At 35.7% G+C, this 26,781-nt stretch overlaps 1 protein-coding gene across 1 annotated transcript; it reads right to left on the reverse strand.

Annotated features, from left to right (window-relative positions):
* Positions 1 to 1,401: 1,401 nt before the first annotated feature.
* LOC137834974 (succinate-semialdehyde dehydrogenase, mitochondrial) lies at positions 1,402 to 26,484 on the reverse strand. Its single transcript, XM_068643254.1, has 20 exons — positions 26,132 to 26,484; positions 25,435 to 25,548; positions 25,127 to 25,226; positions 22,669 to 22,717; positions 22,432 to 22,519; positions 22,196 to 22,306; positions 15,486 to 15,548; positions 15,259 to 15,369; positions 14,634 to 14,699; positions 14,472 to 14,549; positions 14,297 to 14,374; positions 11,574 to 11,640; positions 10,873 to 10,958; positions 10,581 to 10,613; positions 10,447 to 10,479; positions 4,550 to 4,650; positions 2,246 to 2,331; positions 1,963 to 2,069; positions 1,803 to 1,880; positions 1,402 to 1,649 (listed from the first exon to the last, which is right to left on the reverse strand). The coding sequence occupies exons 1-20, from the start codon at positions 26,249 to 26,251 to the stop codon at positions 1,611 to 1,613; spliced, it is 1,608 nt and encodes a 535-aa protein (XP_068499355.1). The 5' UTR covers positions 26,252 to 26,484; the 3' UTR covers positions 1,402 to 1,610.
* Positions 26,485 to 26,781: the final 297 nt, after the last annotated feature.

Here is a 26,781-nt window from a genome sequence, read left to right on the forward strand (position 1 = left end):
TTCTTCCCTAGATGGAAATACTTTCAAACTACACGTTCATAGATATGAACTTTGGAGTGTGTCCTCTATTTTGTTTGGTCACTTCATCTTTAATGTAGTTGTGGAACACTTCATGCATCTATTGTTGACTCGTTTGTTTTTCAATCATCTAACACTTTAAGCATATTTATCTATTAATGTTTTGAGGTTATATATGTCTAATACACTTTAGACTATGTTTGTTCTTGATATTATTTCATACTTAACAAATTTATTAGATAAACCAAATCTTATTATTTTTTATTATTTTATTGGTATTTTGGGTATATGCTTAGATAAACTGTGTTTAGCCTTATATAGATGTTGATGTCTTGATATCTTTGTTTTCAAGAATTATCTTTACTTATTGTTCCTCATATTTCGTATATAGCCCTCAAAATGTTCTTAGAAGAATCGAAGTCAAGTTTACAAGAACATATTATCACCTATATAGATACGTCTGTCTTCTTTGAATGAGTTGTCTCAACTTTAAAATAACATCATTTTCTTTAAATGAAATGTTCTCAACTTTGAAATAACATCTTTATATATGCTTCAAATGTTGGATTGGTAAAAATATCATATAAAAAAAATCAAACACTAAAATCATAAAAAATAAAAAAATATTGGTCAAGTAATAATTGCTTTAAAACTACCGATGCATACTTTGAAATCTCCCGATATTTATACTATTTTAATACATATAAAAAACAATCTAACACTAAAGCAATAAAAAATATTTGTAAAAAGTAATAATTACTTTAAAATTGCCGATGCATACTTTGAAATCTCTCAATATTTATACTATTTTAATACATCTTTAACATGTGATTAAGGTATACTTTGTAACATGAGACTTTATCAAAGTCTAATACATCTTAATCGACCGAAATGTATATGAATTACCAAAAAATAATAGTTTCCTTTAATCTATGACATGACATCTCAATAATATTAAGAGACTTAAACAAACTCCTAATCCTTTAACTTTTACCTTTATCAAAATCGTCATACTTTTTTCTGAGATCCTATGTTCTTAAAATAAGAGTAGAGAGCAATTAATGGTGAAGGTTCTTTCATTTTCAAGATTTTTTTTTAACTTGGGGTTGTGTTTGAATGGACAATTTAAATTTGATTCTAAATTTAAATTAAATAATTATTTTTAAAAAAGCTTTATTTAGATAAATCAATATATGTTTCTTAAATGTCATACGCAAAAAATTATTATGCATGTATATATATTTAAAAAAATTAAACTTTAATATTAAGCCCTAAGACTTAAAAATTATGTGTATGTATATCCATATTTTGAATATGTTGACTTTTAACGGATTCGACACTAGAGGACTAGTTAAATATGACAACCGTTCATTCAAAAAACCGTTACCGCAGAAGGTTCAAAGGCTATTTGCATTGTTTTTTTAACAGTGCAATTTTTATTATTCAACAAAACATCAGAAAGAAAGAAATGAAAAACAAAAACAGAACAAATAGAACAAAGCCTGCTTTTATTTGTGTAGAACAAGCGCGCTGCTATATGCATATTCTTCAACAAATAAACTCCTTTCTCTTTAACTTGCCACTGTCATACTTCATTCTTTGTTCATGTTTCCCAAGCAGACATATTTTATCTGGAAAAGTAATAGGGATAAACTTCAACAATATCACACATTATAATGTAATGTTTTCAAACTGAGTTTTACAAACTTTGAAGGAGAAAAGTTGCACTTTTGAAGCAATCCTGTTTGTATAGTAAAATTACAGAGATGAAAATTTGTCCATACCTCTAAATATTCATCCATTCCATATTTGGAGCCTTCTCTTCCAAGCCCCGACTGTTTAAAACCACCGAAAGGAGCCACCTGCATGAATGCATACGCATAGATAAACTCATCAACAAAGTATCATTGCACTTAATCTCGTTCAACAAGGAATGAGACGCACCTCAGTTGAAAATACTCCTTCATTAACACCTACAAGTCCATATTCTAGAGCTTCAGCAACACGCCATGATCGTTGGATACTGTTTGTAAAGACGTATGAACCCAAACCTTCACATGTACATTCGGTTTCATGGTCAAAAAACATTTCACAACGTTAAACCAAGAGTGACCCAGATAAGTCAAAACTAGAAACATAAAAATGGCACTATGGGAGGTGGACAAAAACCACTCTTCTAGCCTGCATAAAGAAGAATCAAGTTAGAAAAAATGGTAACAAGAACCACCTGCGTTGGTGTCGTTAGCAATTCTGATAGCATCCTCTTCAGTTTTGAATCTCAAAAGGGGTGCAACAGGTCCAAATGCTTCCTCTCTGGTATAAGACAAATCATAGAGTAATTAACCAAAGAAAAAAGTCCACTGAAAATTAAAAACAAAATTCCATTTGACTATTACAAGGCAAAGTGAACTAAAATTTCTGCAAATATAGAACAGTAAATTGCATAAGTTGCATTGGTTTGAATCCTCATATCAGCAAAGACAGGTGAAGGCTAGCTTTTCAGAAGATATAGTAACAATGCAGTGAAAAGATTCAACAATTTTGCAGTTGTGTTTCTACAAAACTCGTTCCCAGTTTGTACTTCATTTCATAGAGATTAACCTTATGTATATAAAAAAAAACACATCTATAACCCCAGAACAGCCAGTCTATTATCTTAAAAAGACAGCAGAAAAAGCAGTTCATAAATTATCTGTAGTGACAAGGAAACTATAATGACGTGTCAAGAATTAGAAAACAAATAAGGAAATCTTTACCCAAAGTCAAGGGTGATTAATTGGGAAGGGATTCTAGGTGATTGGAGTTTGATTAAGGAATGTAAGAATGACAGTAACAGAATATGCTGATAATATTTCAGAAGCATCTAGCTGAGGGCGTTTGACACATGTTGTTAAAGAGTCCCATGTGGGATAAAATCAACTACTTGAAGTGGTACTTAAGCCTTTAGGCTCTCCCACCTAATGGACTAGGTTTTTGGAATGGGCTCTCTTCTTATGCTCAAACCATACATCCTACAACCATTTTGTTGTAAATCAATCCTAAAATGGCAGAATGAAGAGATATTGCAAAAGAGGGTTGCCAACCCTAAATCCACGTTCGCAAAAGTGAAGGAGTGAAGGAGAAACGGAAGGGAGTTACCCGCAACTTCCCTTCTTTCTTGGGCGGTTCGGAGAATGTTGAAAGAGTCTTGGGTGGTTGGCTCCTCCTTTCACGCGGGTCTTCCTCCATCACCGACGGTTGCTCCGTTTTTGGAAGCCATGACCATGGAATGGTGCCACTCAACTAGGATTTGAAAATGCGACAGTTGTGGTTTTTCCATCTATAAATACCGCATCCCTTTGCTCCGAAATTGCATCTCTCACTCACGCTTCTCTTCTTCATCTTCCCCATATCACTCACCGTGCACTCTTCATCTTCCTCTCTTTCCCTCTTCACTTTTATTCTTTTATTTTAAATTATAATATTTTTGGGTTTGTTGGATTCTTACTCTTTGAAGAATAACTTGCTAGTTTTGATCCTCGAAAATTTCCAAGAAGTTCCTGTTATTCCTAAGAGACTTGCGCAATACACCGCAGATAAGTACTCACGTCTCGGGAAATCAACTTTTCTCGTGTTTTAAAGCCTCTTATTTACTATACATTTTACATTGTATCTTTCTCTATATATCTCACTGATTCTATTACAAAACCTTTTCTAACATTATTATTCTTAGAAAAATCTAATAGATACAATATGGATACCACCATAGTACATCCATTCTGATAATTTGCATTGGTGTCACCTCTCATTACCAACTTTTTCTATTTAATACAGTTTAAAATTGAGAAACATGAGATAGAAGTATGGAAATATTTTTAGGAGAGTGTTTCATCTCTTAGTTCATTCATTTATAGGAGTTCCTTACATCAAAGATACAGACAAGTAATGATTAATTCTACACATATAGGTCAGATAGGTAATACTATGCATAAGTTAACCTATTCTAACAAGTTACACAATTCTGACAAAGAAAACACATAATATCCATTTTAGAGTAGTTAAGTGCTTTAGAGCTGATTAGGTATTAGTTTGAATTCCACTAAGTTTATTAACATACCACTGAGCATTCACTGGCACTGCAAGCATCCTACTCTAAATAAAAGGTATTCTCTCATTGCTGATTATTGGAACAAATTCACCACATATCTAAGGTGCAGCTGTATTTCTAACAATCCATAAGTATGGGCATTTGAGCATATTAAAAAAAAAAACTTTGAATTTTCAACAACAATCATGTTGATCTTATTCCTGACTATTTGAGAAATTTGAAGTTTGAATTCACTAATATAATGCATGGGCACCAGATATCTAAGGTGCAGCATCAACTAAACTAACAAGGCCAGATATTATAATATACCATACCTGAGATATGTCATGCGAATATCAGTTAGTCAAGAAATTAATCAAAATATCATGTCAAAGTTGTTGGTTATAACTTAGAAATCAAATGAGGAACACAAATCAGAAACTTAGACAACATCAAAAGATTTACCTGGATATGCGCATCTCATTGTTGACATCAGTGATCACCGTTGGTTCATAAAAAGTAAATCCAAGGCTATGTCTTTTACCCCCAGTAATTACTTTTGCCCCCTACAGATACAGAGGAAATGAATTGTTATGACCATTGTTACTAGACATATTTATCCACCTTGGTATATTTTTCAAAGATCAAAAAAGTTGGAAAATGTACATTTGAAAATATAAGTTTTTCTTTTTTCATACACCATAGCTGTAAAGAATGAAGGGCAACAAAGAATTAAAAGACCTTGGTATAAAGGAATTTTCTGCGAATTTGGTTTCCCATAATGACATTGTTTGTTCAATGTAACAAAACCCATCTTGTGGAATAAGACTCTATTGCTGCTCAAGCATACGACACAGTAGCTTAAAAAGCATCACAAAATTGCCAATGAAACCAAAAAGATGCTATAACCTCCACTCCAGAAATTGCTATCGTTGTTGAGGTTAGTGGTGGGGCAGAAAGATGTGCGCCACTAGTCGCTGCCACTAATAGTGTTGTAGGAACCTCGTGAGCCCATTTCAATGAGTGGTGATGACTCATTTGATTCCAATTTGACTAGAACATTTTACCAAATAGGTTCTTTTTCTTACGAATCAAAGCAACAAGAACTGAATCTTTATTATCTCTTTGTTTTGTGTTTTTTTTTGTTTCAATGTCTGGTATGAAAGCTTTTAAATAGGAACTTGATCATTTGAGAACATGATTGAATCAATGACTAAGTCTTCTGGATCATATACCCTATCCATGAAAAGTAGGAGTACATGCAAATTGCAATACTATTGGCACTTTTTTCTCGTGACACATGGACATACATTATGAAAAGTAAGAGGTCTTCCAAATCTTTGTTAATTTTTTCTGTCCTATCCAAAATCAATTTAGAAAAAGCATCAAAAGAACTAGGTCTGATAATGGTACTAAATATGTGAATCGTGAATACTCCAAATTTGTCTTGTAGTGGTATTACTCAGGAACTAATATATGTTAGCATTCCACAACAAAACAGAGATGCAAAAAAGAAGAATCACCCTCTTCTAGAAGTAGCTCAAGTCCTCCCTTTCTACATGTTTGAAACCTACTAGGGAGAAGTTGTGTTAATTGTCACTGGTCAATAGGTTACTAATGTTAATCTTGTTAGGCCTTTTTTTCTTTTGTTCCCTCTACTCCCCTAATGTTAAGTTTACCTTGTTGAGTCTTTGGATGTTCTGTTTTTGTTCACTCCTATAATCCTAATCGTAGTAAATTAGATCCTAGAGATTTTAAATGTGTAATTATTAGTTATCCCCCTAATAACTAATAAATTAAAGGGTAAAAATGGTATCATCCTAATAGTCGTCGAGTCTATATCACCATGGATGTCACCTATCACAAAACAAAATCCTTTTTTGTTCGCCCTACACTTCAGGGGGAGAAAGCACTTGAAGAGGGGGAGCTCTCCTTCATGTCACTACCATATCTATTTTTGCAGGATGTTGAAGATCTAAGTGATGAAGTCATCACAAATGGGATAGAACCAACCCATTGTAGCAAGACATTCTTTGGCAAAAATGTTAGAAAAGACAAATCACTTTGATTCTAGAGTAAGAAAAGTTGTTTGACTCAGAGGTGAGGAGCTCTGAAATAGTGAGGACGTATGTGTTACTGAGAATTTACCCATTGCAATGCAAAGGGAAAAATATTGTATGTTAAATATCCTATTTCTCAATATGTATGCAATGACTTTATAAGTGTCATTGATGCCACAAAAAATCCTACCCCAATCCAAGGAACCATGAGAAATGAACATTGGACTCAAGCCATGATAGAGGAGAAGGATGCATTATAAAGAAACTCAACATGGGAGATTGTTGACAAACCAAGAGACAAAAAGTCTGTTGGGTGCATATGAATATTTATAATGAAAAATAAGGCAAATAGGTTAATAGACAAGTATAAAGCAAGATTGGTTGCAAAGGGATACACTCAAACTTTTGTAATTGACTATGAGTAACAAAGATTAATAGAATTCGAGTTGTTCTTGCTCTAGCAGCTCATTGAGGATGGGACTTACACCAACTTGATGTGAAGAATTACTTTGTTCATGAAGCTTTAGAAGAAGTGTACATCGAGATTCCTTCCGAAATTGAAACTCACAATGGAAGGATTGAGGTATGCCTCCTAAAGAAAGTCTTATATGGTCTTAACCAATCTCCAAGAGTATCTTTAGGGCGATTTAGAAAAATAATGGTTTTTTTAGGATATAAGCAAAGCCAAGTAAATCATACTTTATTCATAAAACACACAAGTAAACTTACACTATTGTTGGTCTATGTGAATGACATGATTATTGCAAAAGATGATGAAACAGAGAAATTGGCTTTAAAGGAAAAATTAGTGGCTCAATTGAAAATGAAAGACTTGGGAAAACTTAAGTATTTTCTTGGAATAGAAGTTGCTTATTCAAAAAAAGGAGATTTTCATCTCCCAAGGAAAATATGTACTTGAGCTCCTTGAAGAAACTAGTAAGTTGGGTTGTAGAACTTCAGGAGTTCCTATTAAACAAAATCATAAAATTGGAAGTGAAGAAAAATCTCCTATAGGAAAAACTCAATATCAGAGATTGGTAGAAAAACTTATTTATTTATCACACACAAGACCATATTGCTCAGGCAGATTTTGTTACTAACAGATACTCTACCTTTGGGTTGTATGTTTCTTAGAAAAAGGCTGGTGACGTAGAGAAGCAGAAAAACATTATAGAGACACTTGTTTTAGTGCAGAAGCTAAATTCCCATAATCCAGGCCAACATGATAGAACCAAATATATTGAAATTAACAAACACTCCTTCAAAGATAATCTTCACATGGCCTAGTGGTTACAACTCCTGTCCCTACAGGATTTCATATAGCAAACATTTTCACTGAAGAACTTCCTCAAGACACATTCCAAAATCTTGTCGACAAGTTGAAAATGATTAACATACATTATTAGAGATAAAAATGTAAACATTCAATTTTTCAACTGAATGTTGGTTAGTTTTCTACTTTTTCTGTTTTTTGGTATGTTTAGTGTGTATCTATTGTAACCTCTCTTGAGCCTATATATGGTTAGCTTGTATCTTCTTTCTTTAAGGTGGAATCATAATTAGTTCTCCTTTAGTTAATCATTCCTTTGTTTCTTCACATATCAAAATTCTAATATTGCATCATGAGCCGAAATGTTTTCCACAATGATCAATTCAACCTCCCTCCCTTCCGCTTCCCAATATTTGCCCAATTCTATAGATGAAAAACTTGATGATTCCAATTATCTTCAGTGGAAACAAGTTGAACATGTCCTAAAGTCACACATACTTCATCGATTTGTTGTAAATCCCGTTATTCCTCCGCGGCTCAAGGGGTGTGTGAACTCTTATGGATGAAGATCATACTTGATGACCTAAAAATAAAATATGAAGCTCCTATGGGTTTGGCATGTGATAATAAGTCCGCTATCAGTATTGCACACAATCCGGTTCAACATGATCGAACAAAGCACGTAGAGATAGACCGACACTTTATTAAAGAGAAGTTGGATGATGGTCTTATAGCCACTGAGTACATCCCTTCAAGACTCCAATTGGCAGATATGTTTACTAAGGGACTTCCCACAAAACAATTCGAAGATCTTACTTGCAAGTTGGGAATGATAGATATACATTCACCAACTTGAGGGGGAGTGTTGCATAATCAGGAGAATTATGTTATAATTAAGTGCAGATTCCATTTTATATTTATTAGGACAGATTTGTTACTGATTTGATTTTATTTGATTTGTACAGCTTTAAACACTCATTATTTCTGGCTTTCATTGCCTATTATTTCTTTCCTTAATTAGGTTGTAAAACAGTCTATAAATAGAGACTGTAATCACATTTGTAAGATATCTCATAAATATATTTTATCTATTTCTTTCCACTCTGATGATGACCGAGCTTATGGAATAATAAATCCAGCATATGAAGAACGGGAAGTGCAAGATCAAATCTTGCTTTCTTTGCTTCAATCAAAAATTTCAAAGTCAATCTTTTCTTTTGTTTGTATCAAGTGTGGGAACAAAATTCAGGATCACTTCTTTTCCCAAACCAAGGCCAGTGTTAGACAACTTTGAACTGACCTCCATCCCACCTCTCTTAACAACAAGACTGTACGTGAGGTCGTGGGACAGATTAAGTCCATTGCTGATGAACTTGCTGGAATTGAATGTCCCATCAAACATGATGAATATGTTGATGCCATTCTTGAAGGTCTTTCGCAAGATTATGCTCCAGTAATTTCTGGTAGAGATTTGAAAAGCTCTTCTTCTTACTTAAGAATCCCACAGTAATCAGTTTTAGAAGACAACATTCCCTCCTTCGGTACACTACTCACAATCATATGTTAATTCTAACTATTCACATGGCTAAAACTTAAATTTGAAACCCTTACTATTTTTCAGAATTTTAAGTCTATGGGTTGAAATTTAGTTTCATATAGCAAACATTTTCACTAAAGGACTTCTGCATAACAGATTCCATAATCTTGTGGGCAAGTTGAAAACGATTAACATTCATTAGTAGAGATAAAAATGTAAACATTCAATTTTTCAACTGAATGTTGATTAGTTTTCTGGTTTTGCTAATTTTTGCTATGTTTAGTGTGTATCTATTGTACCCTCTATAGAGCCTATATTTGCTTACCTTGTGTCTTCTTACTTTAAGGTGAAATAATAACCTGTTCTCTTTTTGTTAATATTTTCTCTGTTTCTTTACATATCAAAATTTTGATATTCATTCACCAACTTAAGGGAGGAGTGTTGTAAATAGCAGACTATTAGGATAAAAATAATCTCAATGCTGTAAAGAGCATATTATTAGGATAAAAACAATTTCAATATCTGAGAATCTCAATGTCTCCATGGTAATTGGGAAAAATATCTTCAGAACTTTCCTATTCATTTCAACATATTTTTATTTCTTTATTTTAAAGGTTTTGATTATTAGAAATAGAAATTATGAGAATGAAATTGGTGTGATTTTTATCAATAAAATAATTCTTAAATGCCAACATATGGTTGCTAGTTTGCATAAATAAAATTTTGTTACTTAACTCTCTTAGCTACTTCATTTAGAATTCAAGAGATTGAATACAATGTCAAACAAATAGGGGTGGCCAAACAATTGTAAGAAAAAAAAACTTAAATTGAACCACAAAGAAGTGAGATGAACGAATTTGCAGAATTTGGTGTTGTTAGTTTTAACCCAAAGGTATTGCACCTTTAAGGTTTATAACCAAACTCAACCACACAACAAGTGGAAAAACACACTTGACAATCCAAATTCCAAATCAACAGTCGTTCCATTTTCAGCCCTAAGCTTTTCATCTTTTTCTGAAGTAAATAAATGTTTATTCTCTGAACAGCTATGGGAAGAAAAAGTCATTAACTACAACAAGCTTTGTTGTGGTTATGAAGAAAGAGCAAGCTATTAATACCAAAGAAAGAGGGAACCATTCACTCCAATAGAAAAATATTATATCAATAATAAATAGATTCTACAGGTACCACTATGCTGTAGGCAGTCCAATGACAAGGTAAAACATTTAGTGCTGTCACAAGATGAAAAATGGCATGTTGAGAACTGAAAAGATAAATTTTAGATTTTAATAGAAACTGGTTAAACCAAACCCCAAATCATTTTCGGTTGTAACAATTTGAACAAAACTTTTATGCTCATAAAGTCAATAAAATCTGGTTCAATAACAGTTCAGTTTAGTTTTAAATCAGAACCCACCATACCCAGCCTTTCATAGAGGGTAAGCAGGGTGGTTGAAGCAGATAATCACATGGAAGAATAGCAAAGAGAACAAACCTTTGATGTAGCATCATGAATTAAGGACTCAACCTGTAAGCAAAAACCAGAAAGCAAATAAAAATGTTCCTATCAGTTGGAGGAGACCCTATAATAATGCAAAAAGAAAATGAAATATTAAGAGAAACACAAACCTTTTCTACAGCAGCTTCATTGATTAGAGGGCCCTGTTTAGAGATGGATATGAAATTTAGTTACACCATGACTAATTTTCACTAAATTTAGGAGAGGACTCTACAGAGTAATGACGCTCAACATATTATATAGAAGAGGAATATTGGAAAGGAAAGTAATTATTTATCAAAAAGTACCTGAATTCTATATGAATGAAGATTACCACCACTAAGTTAGAAAAGCATATACAGTTGGTTCAGAAGAGAAAACAGAAACTAACATAGAAAACTAAAACAAGAGACCAATAACTACCTGTGTCACACCTTCACTAAAACCATCCCCAACTTTCATACTCTGAACAGCATCACAAAGTGCATTTGAAAATTTCTCGTATATACCTTCACAAAGAAAAGGTTAAGTAAAAATCAAACCAACAAGTATCAAAACAAATAATGTACTAATTTGTGTGAACTTCAAACAGCAAACAAAACCATCAATAGGAATATAAAAGCACTATTCTTTGGAGAAAAATCTCACAAGAATGTCACTGCAATTATCTTTATTGTTTATCTTGAGTTCTCCTGTTTTTGTTTCTGAAATTTTTATTCTTCAAAACGCAACAAATTCAATGTCATATCATGATATCATAACTAAATAAGAAACCACTCAGTAGCCACAACCAATAAGCATAATGATATTGGTATTGAAAGGTTACAAACGGCTAGTAAGAATCCAGGAAAGGTTCACAGTGTCCTCATGATCATATCAGCAACACAGATATAAAAGAGCACTTTATATCAAAAAGATAGATTGTGTAACACATTTCGGAAACTCATACCATTTAGGAAGTGCTTAATCAAACAGATTAGTTAGCAAAAAAGTATCAAATTCTCTTGAAAGTGCTCATAAATTGGGAGTCATAAACATGTAACATTAATACATCCGAATGAGAAGTTTCAAGAGATGACAGATATAATTGTAAAATCGACAGTTTACTATCTTTTAAATCTAACCTTCTTGTACAATAATTCTATTGGCACAAACGCATGTTTGTCCACTATTACGGAACTTTGCTGCAAGCTGCAATCAAATTAATGACATTTTACAATTAGCGATGTCATCATAACTGAACGGCAGGGACAATTATAATATGCCACTTAACATTCAAATTTAGAAACTAACGAAAATTGGAAGCTTATATTCAGTTCTTTAAAAAATTTATGTAGCTCTGTTGGTTGTTACCATGCCAACCCATGGTCAACTTGCCCAACCACAAATCTATCGCTGATGATTCTAATAAACAAAATAATTCATGCACAGAAACCATAATTTTCAAAAACCAGAAATTCCACATAAACACAAGAGCTCCAAAATTGCTCAAATTAAACTGAGGAGGTTTCCCCCAATTTGAGGGAGTTCTGTTCATTTGATAGATATAAAGAGCACATTAGTTTAGAGCATATACTAATCTCTCAAACATGGTTAATAAATCATCCTCTATTAAAATGATTTTTCAAGGAAAAAATCTACAAAATGGATAAAAATCACAAAAAGCTAACAAAAAGACAGTTCAAAAAAATCACTTCACCAGCCCACCACATCATGCTAGATAAGACCTGAAGCAAAAGAACATATACTTATACTTCATCACCTAACAGTTGCACAAAGAAAAAACAAGTGAAGGTGATCAAATGAATAGAAGAAATCAGAAAGAGTTTGACTTGGTTGTGGGTATTTAAACTTAAGTTGGTCTTTTACCCCTTATTCTAAGAAACAGGAAGCAAGGATCACTAGTTCTAGACTCAAATAGTTAGAATAACAAACATAAAAGTTATCCAGTGGAAGAAATAATGAATGATAAGACCTGCATTGCCTTAAAATATATTGAGCTATTTGACACTAGCATGTATGGAATCAGTAATCCACTGCTAAAATTGAAACTGCCTAGCCAAGCAGCCCTCAGTCATCAAGCCAAGACCAATAATAATCATACTGGTAATTGGAGATACATGAAATCAAGGTTTCTCCACGAAATTTGCAGTTTCCCGGAGCAATTAAAGTTCCACATAACCAAGAAACCCCATATTTTTTGCTCAATCTAAAGCTCAACCACCATACAAGAAATGACAATGTACAACAATAATCAACTATACTTAAAAATTTTGAAACCAGTGATAATACAAGTCTTAAAAACTGGATTTAAATCTAACTCACTTATATACTATAAAACTTGAAATATAAAGAATTATTATATTGATATCAATGTTATCGGTATCGCATAATAGACCCCAAAATTCCTTTACAAAGTTACAAAGGAAATCATAACGGGTTATGACAGAAGCATTGCGATCAAAAGAAATCCAATATTTACACATAGATAATTTATAAAAATATAAGTGTAATACAACAATAATGAAAGAGGCAATCATAACTAGTAATAACATTATGTCTAGAAATTCAAATAACAATAACATCAAATTTAAACACCACAAATTTCAAGTTCAACACTTAAAATAACAACAAAACATAAAATAAATGTCTTAAACTTCTAATTATCCGACCCTTCTTCAATCTGAATAAGTTAGGGTTTGTAGCTTGCACAACACGCTACATTGGCCTCTCCATGCTTATAAATAGGCATTGCTACTCTTTGTAATCCAGACTTTGCATTCATGAGAAATAGAACTCTGCTGAAATCAGAATTCACTCTCTTTTGAAGTCTCAATCTTCTCTTTGCTATAGTTCCGAGAGAACCTGGCTTAGAACACTCAAGAAGTTGGCCTAACCTCTTTTTGATTCCTTGAATTCCTTCCATAATTAAACCACACCACACGGATCATTCCATTCCTCAAGTCTTCCGCAGCAAAACCTTCAGTCATTCACATCAACCAGCACTGGAAAACTCATGCAACCAATGCTGGCTTGTATCAAACTCACTTGAGAAGGAGAATGTTAGGAATCCAAGTGAGTTTGAGTCCCACACTGAGTAAAAATAAAAAAGTTGAACAATATATAAGGAAAGAAGTCCTACAAACCGATTACAAAGGTTTTGGGTAGGAGGTAGTGTCAAGTATCTTATATGGGTTTCCTCATGACTCATTGATGTCAAATCTCCCTAGTGTCTCTCCCCTATAAAAAGACCTAACAAATGTTGAAGAGTCCACATCGAAAAGAGATAAGGTAAATAAGTGGGTGCAAACCTCACCTAACAATCTGATTTTGTAGGGTTGGGTTAGGCTTAAATTCCACTTTCTTAAGATATTATAAGAATCATTTAAAGCTTATCCTAACAAGGTGTTGGGCCTCGTGTCACCCACCGTCAGGTTGCCCCATCCCATGCTTGAGATGTTCAGTTATTAGCGGGAAGGGGGAGTGTTAATGAACCCACATCAACAAGAGATAAAGGCCAAATTATACTATATATAAAATGATGCAAACCTCACATTCCAAGCTGGTTTTGTGGGGTTGAGTTAGGCTTAAATTATATTTTCTTAAGAGTATTAATTTTGTTTTTTCAAATATAAATAAAGCCCACGGGCTGTCAAAGAAACACAGTTTCAGCTCAGTGTCTCTATTTTCTGTAGTTAAACAATCCATTATTCTTGAGTGATTGTCAAAAGGTTTCAGGAACTGCATACATTAAGTTGTAACCAAATTAGACACACAAAATCAAGCAATATCTTAAAATAAAAAACATTATTTCAACCACCATGCATTCTCATCATTTCTAGCTTACAGTTCCTTTTACTGCAACATCAAGGTCAGCATCATCAAAAATAATGCAAGGCGCGTTGCCACCAAGTTCCAAAGATACCTACAAATCCAAAAAAACATGTATATAAGGGTAAAATATCCTTCTCAATATTAGATGCCCAGTATTTGAAGAAATTAATGACAAATTCTAAGCATACTCTTTTAACTGTCTCAGCTGACCCAGCCATTAATTTCTTTCCAACAGCCGTTGAGCCTGTGAATGTGATCTTCCTTACCTAAATAAGGTTGACAATTTCATACTCAGATATTCAATTACATTCACAACGTAATTGCTTCATAAAATCAAATGGTCACTAAACCTGTGGACTTGCAAGTAAAGCGTCCCCAATATCAGGAGCATTTCCCATTACAACATTCACGACACCCTATGTCATAAAATATCACACCCATTAAAATCATAAACAAGGGCAGGAAGGAGGAAAAAACAGGGAAGGTTTATTATGGGAAAAGACTGGAAGAAGAGAAGGTGGAGAAAAGGTCTCAGACATATAGCAACATAAGAAATGGGTAACTAAAGACTTTTGTAAAATTTACACAATCTAGTGGAAGAACTAATGATGATTAGGTGTGTCCGAAGGAACCAATTTAGTATTTCTCTTCTGAAGTCATACTTCACATGTGCAACAAGTACATGGTACAGTACCAAATTATTAATAGTAAAGCATTAAAGTTAGTAAAAGACATGCAAAGGAGCAAAATAACAGCAGAGTTAAATATAGTTTTGACATAAACACATAGTGGATTACTTACCAAAGTATCAAAATGAACTACCTATAAACATCCAAATCAAGCTATTGATGTATAATAAAATGACAATTTTCAATAAATTTAAATACAAAATTACAAAACATCAAGCGGAAAATGATAGAACTGTAAGCAAAATATGCAATGAACTTCCATATAAAAATATGTTTAAGAAACTACCGCTGGTATTCCAGCTTGAATGGAGAGTTCTGCAGCAGCTAAAGCAGTGAGAGGGGTAAGTTCAGAGGGTTTTACGACCACTGTACAGCCACATGCAAGGGCGGGACCAACCTGAAAAATAAGAAAACAAATAATTCTTAAAATGACTGATGTTCACAAACTCATAAAATCACTTACAAATGAAAATTTGTCAAATTTGGATGGTAAATATTCAAAACAAAATATACCTTTCGAGTAATCATAGCCAGGGGAAAGTTCCAAGGTGTAATTGCACCAACAACCCCTACAGGCTGCAAATCCAAAGACATTAACACAAGCCCTATTTTAATATGGCACTGCCCATTATGTATCTATTAAGGAGACTTCCACAAGATTTTTAAAAACCACAATCAGAAATAAAAGATTAGTACTACAGATGAAAATGTGTGTACTATGAATGCATAAAATGGAAATACAATAGAATAAAAGTTCCTACTGCCTAGAGCTAGGCTCCTTTGTAGACACAAATGCTGTCCCCCCATGACTAACTATCCACAATCAGCAATGCCCCCTCTCATACCAAAAAGCAAGTTATAACAGAATTTTCTTCACAACCAATCCATTACTCACTCTCTCACTACCCTAAACAATTATTCCATGTTTCCCTTCCTATTTGTTCTACAATAAACTCTACATATTGTTGACCAAGAGACTGGACTTTAGTCCACAAATGGGGTCCTAACATTGTCCCCTTCTTGATTAGCATTCATGTCCTCAAGTATGAAAGACAGAAATAGATTCCAAAATTTGAATTCCTTCACCCAAATGGTTTCTTCAAATGCATCAACAATTGGGAACTAAATCACCTTCCTTGGTTATGCTACAAGCTACCAATATTGCCTCCAATCAAAGGAACTTGTTTGTGTTCCGCCGTCAAACTAGTAGGTTGGTCCTCTTCAACTATTTAACTTCTAACAACCTTTGTTAACAAAGAAACATGAAATACAGGATCAATCTGACAATTGAATTTTTCCAGACTCTGCTCCTATTCTTTCAACAATTTGGAAAGGACCATAGTAGCAAGGAGAAAGTTAGGGGCAAATGCGAGCTTCAACTATTTTCTGCCCATGGGACCATAACTTGAGAAAAAACCCAATCTTCTATCTCAAAAATTGGTTTTGTCTATCACCTTGGGTCTTCATTCTACTCTAGGCTCTTTGTAGATGAAAATTGAGTTGTTGTAAAGCCCCATCGCAATCCAAAAATTCTCTTTATACGGCTTCCACCTATGTTTTCCACATTAAGAAACAAGTCAGCAAGGAGGCTTTTGCCTATAAATAGTCTCTGAAGGAGTGATAACTATCAAGACATGAAATGTGATATGGTGTTAAGATTATGCCCATGGCAACCACAACATCAAAGTTTCAGGTTGATCAGCAATAAAACATTGTTAGTTGGTTGTTGGAGCTATCAAAATAAATAACAACAAAGTTTCAAGCATAGATTTGGTGCAGGTGTATGAAGATAAAATGTCAAGGAACTAGTGGCACATGACATCATTTGGTTGAGTTAGGTGTGTAGTGGTTGCGAGAGAAGGGCAGCTCCAATCACATTGGCACATTAGAGGTGAGATGATGTGGTGGCTAACAAGTGACAAAAAGTGTTGGCCGACTCAAGAAAGTTTTGATGTTGAAACAAGAAGATTTGGACGACTCAAAAAGTGAAAGAGACAACACAGAAGAAACAGACAACCTTGTATAGGTGACATCAATTGTCTTGTGACAAAGACCAAGCAGGCCAAGTCATAATTGAATTGTGACGCTACGGATGCTATGTTCTTAAGTAGAAAGAGGTGCACCCTGACTATCAGCTATAGTTTTTTGCCTAGTAGTAAGCGCTCAATCCAACAATTGGAATCGGATCCAAGGTCACAAGTTTGATTCTAGCACAGCAATTGTTGAGGAAGAGATTGTTGTAAGTGGCATCAATTGTCCTGTGGTGGAGGCCTGGTGGGCCAAGTGACCGTCAAATCATAGCGCTTGGATTGTTACGCTCTCAAGTAGAAACACTCTAACTATCAACTATAGCTTTTCGCCTAGTGATAAGCGCTCGATCCAACAATACATTTTTGAGATACTTGGACAGATCAAAGGCTTATCTTTAACTCCTCAAACTTTGAATGTTGACAAAATCATAAATGTAAGATTTGATGATTTTGGTCAAACTGATAGGAGACTATTAGATCTAGAAAATGGTTTTGCATATTTACATATCAAACCAACAAAAATACCAAACCATAAATGTAAAATTTGATGATTGTTGTCAAGCTTTTGGTATAGTTTTGATACTACAGTTATGCTTTAATAGCACAGTCTTTGACACTCATTATAGAACTCTTTAGATGCACATGTTATTTTGACTTTCCTTGGCCTTGGTCTACATTGTTAGAAGAGAATAATAGAAATTAGCGAACTCACTCTAGAGAGTTGCCACCTTTGCTTCCATCTTTTGGGACATTCACTACTTCCTTGACAATGACTTTTCATGGAACTTCATCCTCCCCCACTGATACAGACCAACACAGAAAATAAGAGAAAGGAGGTAAACGTGGTATATTATTGATACTGAAAAAGGGAAAATACAGTAGGAGGCTACTGTCCAGAGCTATGCTCCTATAGAGAATTAGCATTCTCCATTCTGCAAAACTGCAATATTCTTTCTCCCCCCCCCCCCATTCTCATGCTACGCACAGGGTAAGAAATTAACTGCCCTCCGTCACTCCACACAGGGTAAGAAATTAAAGAATGCAACTCCCCTGTCTCATACATTCTGGACAAAGCATCTGCCCCTCCGTTCGTGGCCCCTGGTTTATAAACAATGTCAAACTGGTACCCCAAAAGCTTGGCAGCCCAATTCTGTTGGTCCATGGTGGAAATCCGCTGATGCAATAGCTGCCGCAGACTCTTTTGATCAGTATATACAATAAATTGCCTACCTAACAAATAAGGGCGCCAGTGTTGCACAGCCAAGACAATTGCCATCAATTCCTTTTCATATGCTGACTTTGTCTGATTTCTTTCACTCAAAGCCTTGCTAAAAAAAGCCACAGGTCTGGAATTCTGCATAAGAATTGCCCCTACTCCACAGCCCGAAGCATCACTTTCAATGATGAAAGGTTGTGAAAAATCAGGTAGAGCAAGAACTGGGGCTGTTGTCATCTTTATCTTCAAAGTGTCAAATGCTAGCTGAGATCTAGGATTCCAGGTGAATCCATCTTTCTTGGTCAGCTCCGTCAGGGGACGTGTTATCCTCCCGTAGTCCTTGACAAATTTCCGGTAATATCCGGTAAGTCCCAGAAAGCCTCGCACACCTTTCACATTTTTGGGAGTTGGCCAATTGATGATACTAGCAATCTTGGCAGGATCCATAGTCACCCCTTGTTGAGAAACCACATGACCCAAATACTCTATTGAACACTGAGCAAAAGCGCACTTCTTCCTGTTGACAACCAACTTCTGGTCACGTAAGATCCTCAACACTGTGGAAAGATGCTGAAGATGGGATGGCCAATCGTGACTGTATACCAGTATATCATCGAAGAAAACCAACACAAATCTTCTAAGCATGGCTCGAAACACCTCATTCATTAGGGACTGAAACGTAGACGGAGCATTCATCAGGCCAAAAGGCATTACCAAATACTCGTAGTGCCCCTCATGTGTGCGGAACGCCGTCTTGTGGACATCTTCACCTCGCACCAACACTTGGTGATACCCGGATCTGAGGTCAAGCTTGGAAAAATACATAGCTCCGTGCAACTCATCAAGCAACTCATCAATCACGGTAATTGGAAACTTATCCGGCACGGTTGCTTTATTCAAAGCCCTATAATCCACACACATTCGCCACGATCCATCCTTCTTCTTCACCAGAATAACAGGGCTAGAAAAAGCACTCTGACTGTGGCGTACTAACCCTGCTTGCAGTAATTCTTTGGTCTGTTTTTCTATTTCATCTTTGTGATGATGGGAATAGCGATAGGGTCGAACATTTACCGGACCTTGTCCTTCCAACAGGTTGATTCTGTGTTCTATTTGTCGCCTTGGTGGTAGTCCAACGGGCGTTGTAAAAATTTCTGCAAACTGCTCCAATAAATAGTCGAGCTGCTGTTTCTGAATTGGAGTCAAACTCGTCATCTCAGTGGTCTGTGCAACTCTGTTCTGGGGCACCAATTCAGAGGCGAAAAACCATTCCTCAACCCACTTACGTGTGTTTCCCACAAAGCTTTGTAAAGCTATTTGTGCAGTATGTTTTGTGCTCTGTCCCTGTACCATGACCCACTCTTTGTTGTGTTGGAATCTCATGGTCTGCTTTCCCCAATCCACCACCATTTCTCCTAAGGTAGCCAGCCACGACATGCCCAAAACCACATCAATGCCTTCTAAATCAAACAGCAAGGTATCCACAAATAATTTAATTCCCTCTAATTCAATTTCCACCTGCTTACATTCTCCTCTGGCTACAACCTTATGACCATCTCCCAAGCGAATTCTCATTTCCTTAGTGAGTTCCACTTCCCATCCCATGGTTTGAACCAACCTCTTAGAAATGAAGTTGTGTGTTGTCCCACTGTCAACTAAAATCACAATGGGTACTCCCTTAATTGCACCTTCCAATTTCATTGTCTGGGGTTGAACAGTACATGTCTGCAGGCTCAATACAGTGCATTCACCATCAATTTCCAGGTTTTCTTCTTCCATCTCCGTTGAAATCAAAGCCTGCGCTTCACCTTCTTCCTCAGATTCTTCTAACACCATTATCCTCAATTATTTATCCGGACATTGGTGAAGGGGGTGAAATTTCCCCCCACACTTATAGCATAACCCTTTCTGCCTTCTTTCCAAAAGTTCCTGGTAAGGAAGATGGCGGATTCCACGATCCTTCTGTGTTGCACGTGATTTTTCTGTCGCTGGTAGCCGCCCCTGTTTTTCATCGTTGTTTTGGATCATTACCCAGCCTTGACCCTGTTCACGGCCCACAGAAACTGGCCCATTCATAGTGGGGTGGGTCGACTTATTGTATTGACCAGACCCATACCCGAATCGGGGACCCATACCTTTCGACCCAGTGGCAACCCGATTGCGACCCTGCAACTCGTTCTCTACTGCCTTCGCCAATGTAATGAGGCGTGAACGTGGCAACGGCCCCATCGCACGCATACTCCTCACTCTCGCACGAATATCATCGCGCAACCCATGGATGAAATACCCAAAATATTGTTCATCTGGTAATTTTGGGATCTGGGCTATTAAACGTTCAAATTCCAGAATGTAGGTGTCCACTGAACCATTCTGCTGGAGTGAAGACAATTGTTCAAAGACATCTCCCTCACTAGTGCTTCCATAACGCTCCAGCAACTCTTGGATGAGTTTCTCCCAAATCAAACCAGAATCCAGATGCAGCAGAGAATTGAAGAAATGAATTGTAGATCCCTCCATACAAAGATGGGCTAAGTTCACTCGTACCTCAGGACTGGTTTCCATGACATGAAAATAGACCTCTGCTCTAGCAATCCATCCAGCAGGGTCTTCACCAGTGAACATCGGCAGTTCGACCTTCTTCACTGATTGACGAAACTCGTCCAACAGTTCTCCGTTCAGCTTCAACCATCCTGAGCCAAACGTCGGTCCGCCGGAATCTCCTCTTTCCTCACCGTTCCGATTCTTGTTTCCGCTACTGCCTGTCTCCTTGTCTCCATCAGTCCGTTTCAATTGCAAACTCTGGCTCAGCATCGCCAATAGTTGTTCCTGGTTACTCTCAGCCTTCAATTGCATTGTGTTGAGTGTTGCACGTAGGTTAGCAACTTCATTTTCCAGAGCAGATACTTTGGCTTCCATCTTCGGTGGCATTCGTCAGAATTGTCACACCTCCTAGCACTGGTTTCTTCCTCGCAGATCCGGCAGGTCGGACCAGTTTGATACAGACCAACACAGAAAATAAGAGAAAGGAGGTAAACGTGGTATATTATTGATACTGAAAAGGGGAAAATACAGTAGGAGGCTACTGTCCAGAGCTATGCTCCTATAGAGAATTAGCATTCTCCATTCTGCAAAACTGCAATATTCTTTCTCCCCCCCCCCCATTCTCATGCTAGGTTGTGCCTATAAGGATACACGCCTCACACACCCACAAATCCCGTAACTAACTATCACCCAACCTTTTCTTTCTCTCTCTCTCTCTGCCACCTCATCATGCTCTGTTAGCCTTTTCAATTCTGTTTCTCCTAGTGTACACACGCCATATTCTAGGCCTATGTAAACCTGGATCAGCTTGAACATTCTTTTGGGCCCATGAATCATTTTGGGTTCTATCACCCACTTGAGTCATCCAATATGTTGAACCAATTTGTTAGAAACCAAGATTAGTAGTGGTGGAAGACAATCACTAATCAAGAAAATGTGTGTATTATGAATGCATAAAGAGGAAATACAATAGAATCGAAAATCCTATTGCCCAATGCTAGGCTCTTTCAAAGGCACAAATGCTCTCTACCAATGACTAACTATCTATAATCGTTAATGCCCCCTCTCATCCTAGTGACCTTCACAACCAATCCACTACTCATTCTCTCACTGCCACCTTAGCAATTATTCCATACTTCCCTTCCTATTACTTTTGGAATAAACTCTCCATAATGTGGGCCTAGTGACTAGGCCTGAGTCCAAAACTAAGGTCCTAACAGAGACCATGAGCCAAATACAAATAGAGGTCATAAAAAAAATTTTGTTTCATGTCATGTTTAAGCTGAGAAGAATCCTTAATGATGATAAAACATTTCATCTCAACCAATTACACCATAGAGTGGCATAGAAAGAAAAATCCCATTATCCCCATAAGTCATACCCTATTGTTTAATGTATAATAAAAGCTGAATAAAAAATTTAAGACACCAAGTTACCTGCTTAAGAACAAATAATCGCCGATCGGATAAAGGTGCAGGAATTATATCCCCATATACACGTTTTGCCTCCTCAGCTGAAAACTCAACAAATCCAGCCCCGTAGTTTATCTGTAAAATAGACATTTACATATATATTGTACCCATAATGAAATTCAATTAGGGAAAATACATAAGAAAGAAAGGGAAAAATAATTGGCAAAGTACAAAACAATAGAAGTTCACCCATCATATACCTCACCAATAGACTCTTTAAGAGTTTTCCCCTGCTCCAAGGTTATAAGTTGTGCAAGTTCTTCTTTATGTACCATTAGCAAATCATACCTTGAAAATTGAAGAGAAGATGAACAGGATGTAACTATTATCAAACAAAAAATACAAATCATGAACTTCCATCATGACATGTCCAGCTGTCATGCATAGAAACATATGCAAACCTCCTCAGCTCATGAAATCACAAAAGAAAACCATACCATTTCCTCAAAAATTTGCTTCTTTCAGCAGCAGTGGTTTTGCTCCATGCTACACAGGAAATTTTAGCCATCATAATATTGTGAGTGGTCCAAAATATTAATTCATCTTTTGTACAAAGAATGATTATTGAACATAAATAAACCAAGAACTAATACATCATTAATATATTAGAAAAGGGTATGATTACTATTAAACTATAATAATAGAGAGACATTTTTTTTAGTTAAAGATCACATGTTAGGCATCATTGTTAACCTTGGCATCCAGCGAGGCTTGCACCCCAACATTCAACAACCATATGATCATCACATGGAAAGTTGTATATAAAGAAGGAAAAAACATATACAAAAACATGGGGGACCAAACCAAACCCATGCTCAAAAACAAACAACCAATGTTCCAAGCTTGTGTTTGTGAACCATTGGCAAAAGTTATAAAAGGAAAATTGATAGTAGTAGTGGTAAAGATGGAGAAAAGAGAATGATTACGGGATATATGAACGATTGCACTACAATCAATGACCCAAGGATCAAGAGAAGAAGATTGAGAGAGACAACCAAATGAATTACTCGTGTGTACCACCAAAGAGTATTAGCTAGTAGTGTAGGAGCAACAAGTGACTCAACAATAGATGTCTGAGCAATATTGAGTCAACAAGGGGGTTTCCCATGCAGCTTCCAACACCTATCAATGCTATCTCCAATGCAATGATATTTTCATTTTGGAAGATTGTTAGAATTACCTGTGCGAAGGCATTTAGAGTTATTACTTTCTGATGTAAAGGCAGTATTTCCCTTGCAAATGAAGTATGTGTCTATGTTCATTTTTTGAGAAATATGGAGGAAAAAGATGTAGAAGTCATAGAAGGGTTTACTAGTGATCCCAACACCTGATCGTGGGTAGCTACATACTATTGTGGCAAGTCATATAAGCCCAAGATCATAAAAAACATAGTGCAGTGCAGTGTGGAAGGAGCTCATTAAAATCATGTATAGCAGCACGAAGCCATACAAGATAAGCAAACATAGGGCCTCTTTTCATGTCACTAGGGAGCCACAGAATATGCATCAACTTGGTCATTTTGAGGGACCGGATAAAATTTTCACCGGAGATGGTCAAGGTTTTTACATATTCACAAATCTGGTTCTTCCTCTTTTGTCACCTATTAACTTATTTGTTTCTGATTAAATAACCTGCATGATCCTGATTAAATAACCTAAATGATCATTATTAAATAACCTACATGTTCCCTTTATTACCAAAAATTTATTAAGGGTCAGTACTTCTACGCAAGACAATTTTGTATTCTTTGAGTTTCATCCTCATTATTCTCCCGTCAAGAGACTAGGGAGAATAATTTTGTACTCCTCTTTGAATTTCACTCAAAAGGAGTTGTTGGTACTAATGGTCTCTACTCCTTCTGGAATTTCCAGCCTCGAGGGTCCTCTGTGTTGCTGTCCTCTGCAGTTGATTCGCCTTCAGATTTTGTTGTTTTGTCCTCCAATTCTGCATATGTTTAATTCTAGTACTACACATAAAGTTTATGATGTAGTTTTGAACCCTAGCAGTCTGGGCTTCATACTAGTTCTCATGTTCTTAAACTCATACTTAATTGTTGCAATATTCCTTTAGTCAATAAAAAAATGTTCTTGATTAATGATCTTCTTGTTGTATAGGGAAGTCCCATAGACTTCCTTCTTCTACCTCTGAAACTGTTTACACAACTCCTTTGGACTTAATTTTTACTAACCTCTAGGGATCATTGCATATTACCTCACATTTCTGGTTACACTTACTATGTTTCCTTTGTTGATGCACATTCTAAGTTCATACGGATTTATCTTTTAAAGTCCAAATCTGAAACTCGTTCAGTTTTTCAACAATTTAAAAAATAAAGAATATAAAAGATATTATTTTCTCTATCTCTCTGTATTTTTCCGTTACACTAGCACAATATTCCCCTTTAGTGTGTTATTTCCAGCTGTCCCTTTTTTGGTGATTCTATTTTGGGTTTTGGTCTTTTTGCTTTCAAGGGTAGCTACTAAAAATGCTCCCTTTGTATTCTGCTGTGCGTATCACAGAAATAATAAAATATTACATCATTTTATTCTGGTTTTATCTTTTCTCTAATAGTTTTTTGATAAACTTCACCACGAAGCTTAATGAAATATGAATAAGCTCTTCTCCAAACACCCCCTATGTTTCTAAGGCAAAGACATATTTAGTTCCGGTCATTACTTGTAGTCTGAAATATACCACACTGGAAAGTTTCATACACCTAAGTTTCCTAAAGAGCTCAAATAAGCTCTTTATTGGCTCTCCCAAATACACACACTAAGTATCTTAGGAAACGACATATATAGTCAGGCATTTCTGTTAATATATTTTAACCATATCCTATGTTTCTGTTCGTAGCTTGAAATATAGCATACAGCATCAAACTGGGAAGTTTCATACATCGATATGCTTCATAGGCTGCAGAAATTGCATCATTTGTCTCTCTTCCACCCATGCACGCAACATCTACAATAGATTCACCAGTTGCTGGATTATAAACCTGTCACGTCATTGAATATATAAGATGCTAAAACAATAACACTATTAAAACAAAGAAATTTCAAGTGGAAAAACAGGCTGCAAAGTTACACTACTATCATCAGCAACATTAATAGACCATGAAGCAGCAAGTATATGCTGCCCCTCTTCCATTTCACTTTGCCAAAAATACATTGGAAGAAGAGAGAAAAAATGAACAGCAGGTATACCTTTATGGTTTTTCCATCATAAGCGTCAGTCCATTTCCCTCCAATAAGGCCCTGAGTCCTCAGCAGTCCAGAACTTGTAAGCTTGGAAGCAACACTTTGTGCATCTATGCTCATCTGTCATTCAAACAAACCTGACTCATGCACAAGTAACAGGAATATCCCAAATGATAGTACTAAAATAATAAACACCCATTTGTTAGTCCCTGAAAGACTTAAGAATCATCAGTCTGGTTTTCTAATGACAACTACATCAAAATAGTCATTCCAATATCAATTTTAGGAATCGAATCATTAACAATGCTAACAAGAAATCAGATTTAAGTCGTTCACACTTTAAACAAAGAATTAAAGGTTGCTTGCAGTTTCACCATTCAAACAAGGATGTCCTGTAATTGAAAACTGTTGACTTTCATAGTAATTACTTTAAAAGTTTATCCAAGAGTGATTGATTTATAAGGACTATATGATTTATAAGGACTATATAGTTGAAATTATAGAATTTTACTTTAAACTCGTTAAAAAGGTTAAGGGAAGCCTAAAGTTCCCTTTATATCAAAATTATCCCCCTTGAACAAATGGGTGAAAATACGTACAATATAGGCAAAAAGATTGGAACTTTGTAATCAAATTCAAACATCAAGACACACTGAGAAGTGGGTATGTCAGAAAAAGAAAATGGTGCAAAAAAAGGGCTTGCCTTCCGGGTGAGGGGAGGAGAAGAGGATAGCATCTGCATCTGAACAGAGAGAAGATAGGAAGGGCGAGAGAGAAGCTTTGACGATCGCATTGCCATGAAGCAAAGGTTCTGTGCTGCCATCAGCAGTTTTGTCTGTTTGCTTGATGAAAATGAATGAGAAGAGTGTCAGAAATGTGGGTGCATCATTGGCATAAGTTGATCTGAACTTGAGGAATGAATGCCACGAATGTGGTGTTAACTAGGAGAAGATCACTACCACCGTTCCAACTAATTCCGCAACAGACAAAGTTTTAGGTTGCTTTCTAGAGACAACTCTAAACTAAGCCAAATTTTGAGGATTACTTTTTCTTTTTATAAAATGTTTGGTTATTTTTTAATTTAGGTTTTTTAATACCATTCTTTTTCTAATATTTGTCTTAAGGGAATCAAATCTTAATTAGGACTTACGTGGATACAATGATATCACTGCACCAAACATTAGAATTAATGTTGAACAGAATAATATTAAGTATAATTCATTATACATCTAATCTACCAAATAAAATAACCTTCACTTTCAAACATTTTCTTCTTTTCATTTCAAGCAAACAATATTGATAAAGTCATTATTTTTTTTATCTACCATCAAGTCAATCATCAACGTGAACATT

This window comes from Phaseolus vulgaris, chromosome 5 (genome assembly GCF_000499845.2).
Source record: "Phaseolus vulgaris cultivar G19833 chromosome 5, P. vulgaris v2.0, whole genome shotgun sequence".
In the NCBI taxonomy this organism is placed as follows: domain Eukaryota; kingdom Viridiplantae; phylum Streptophyta; class Magnoliopsida; order Fabales; family Fabaceae; genus Phaseolus; species Phaseolus vulgaris.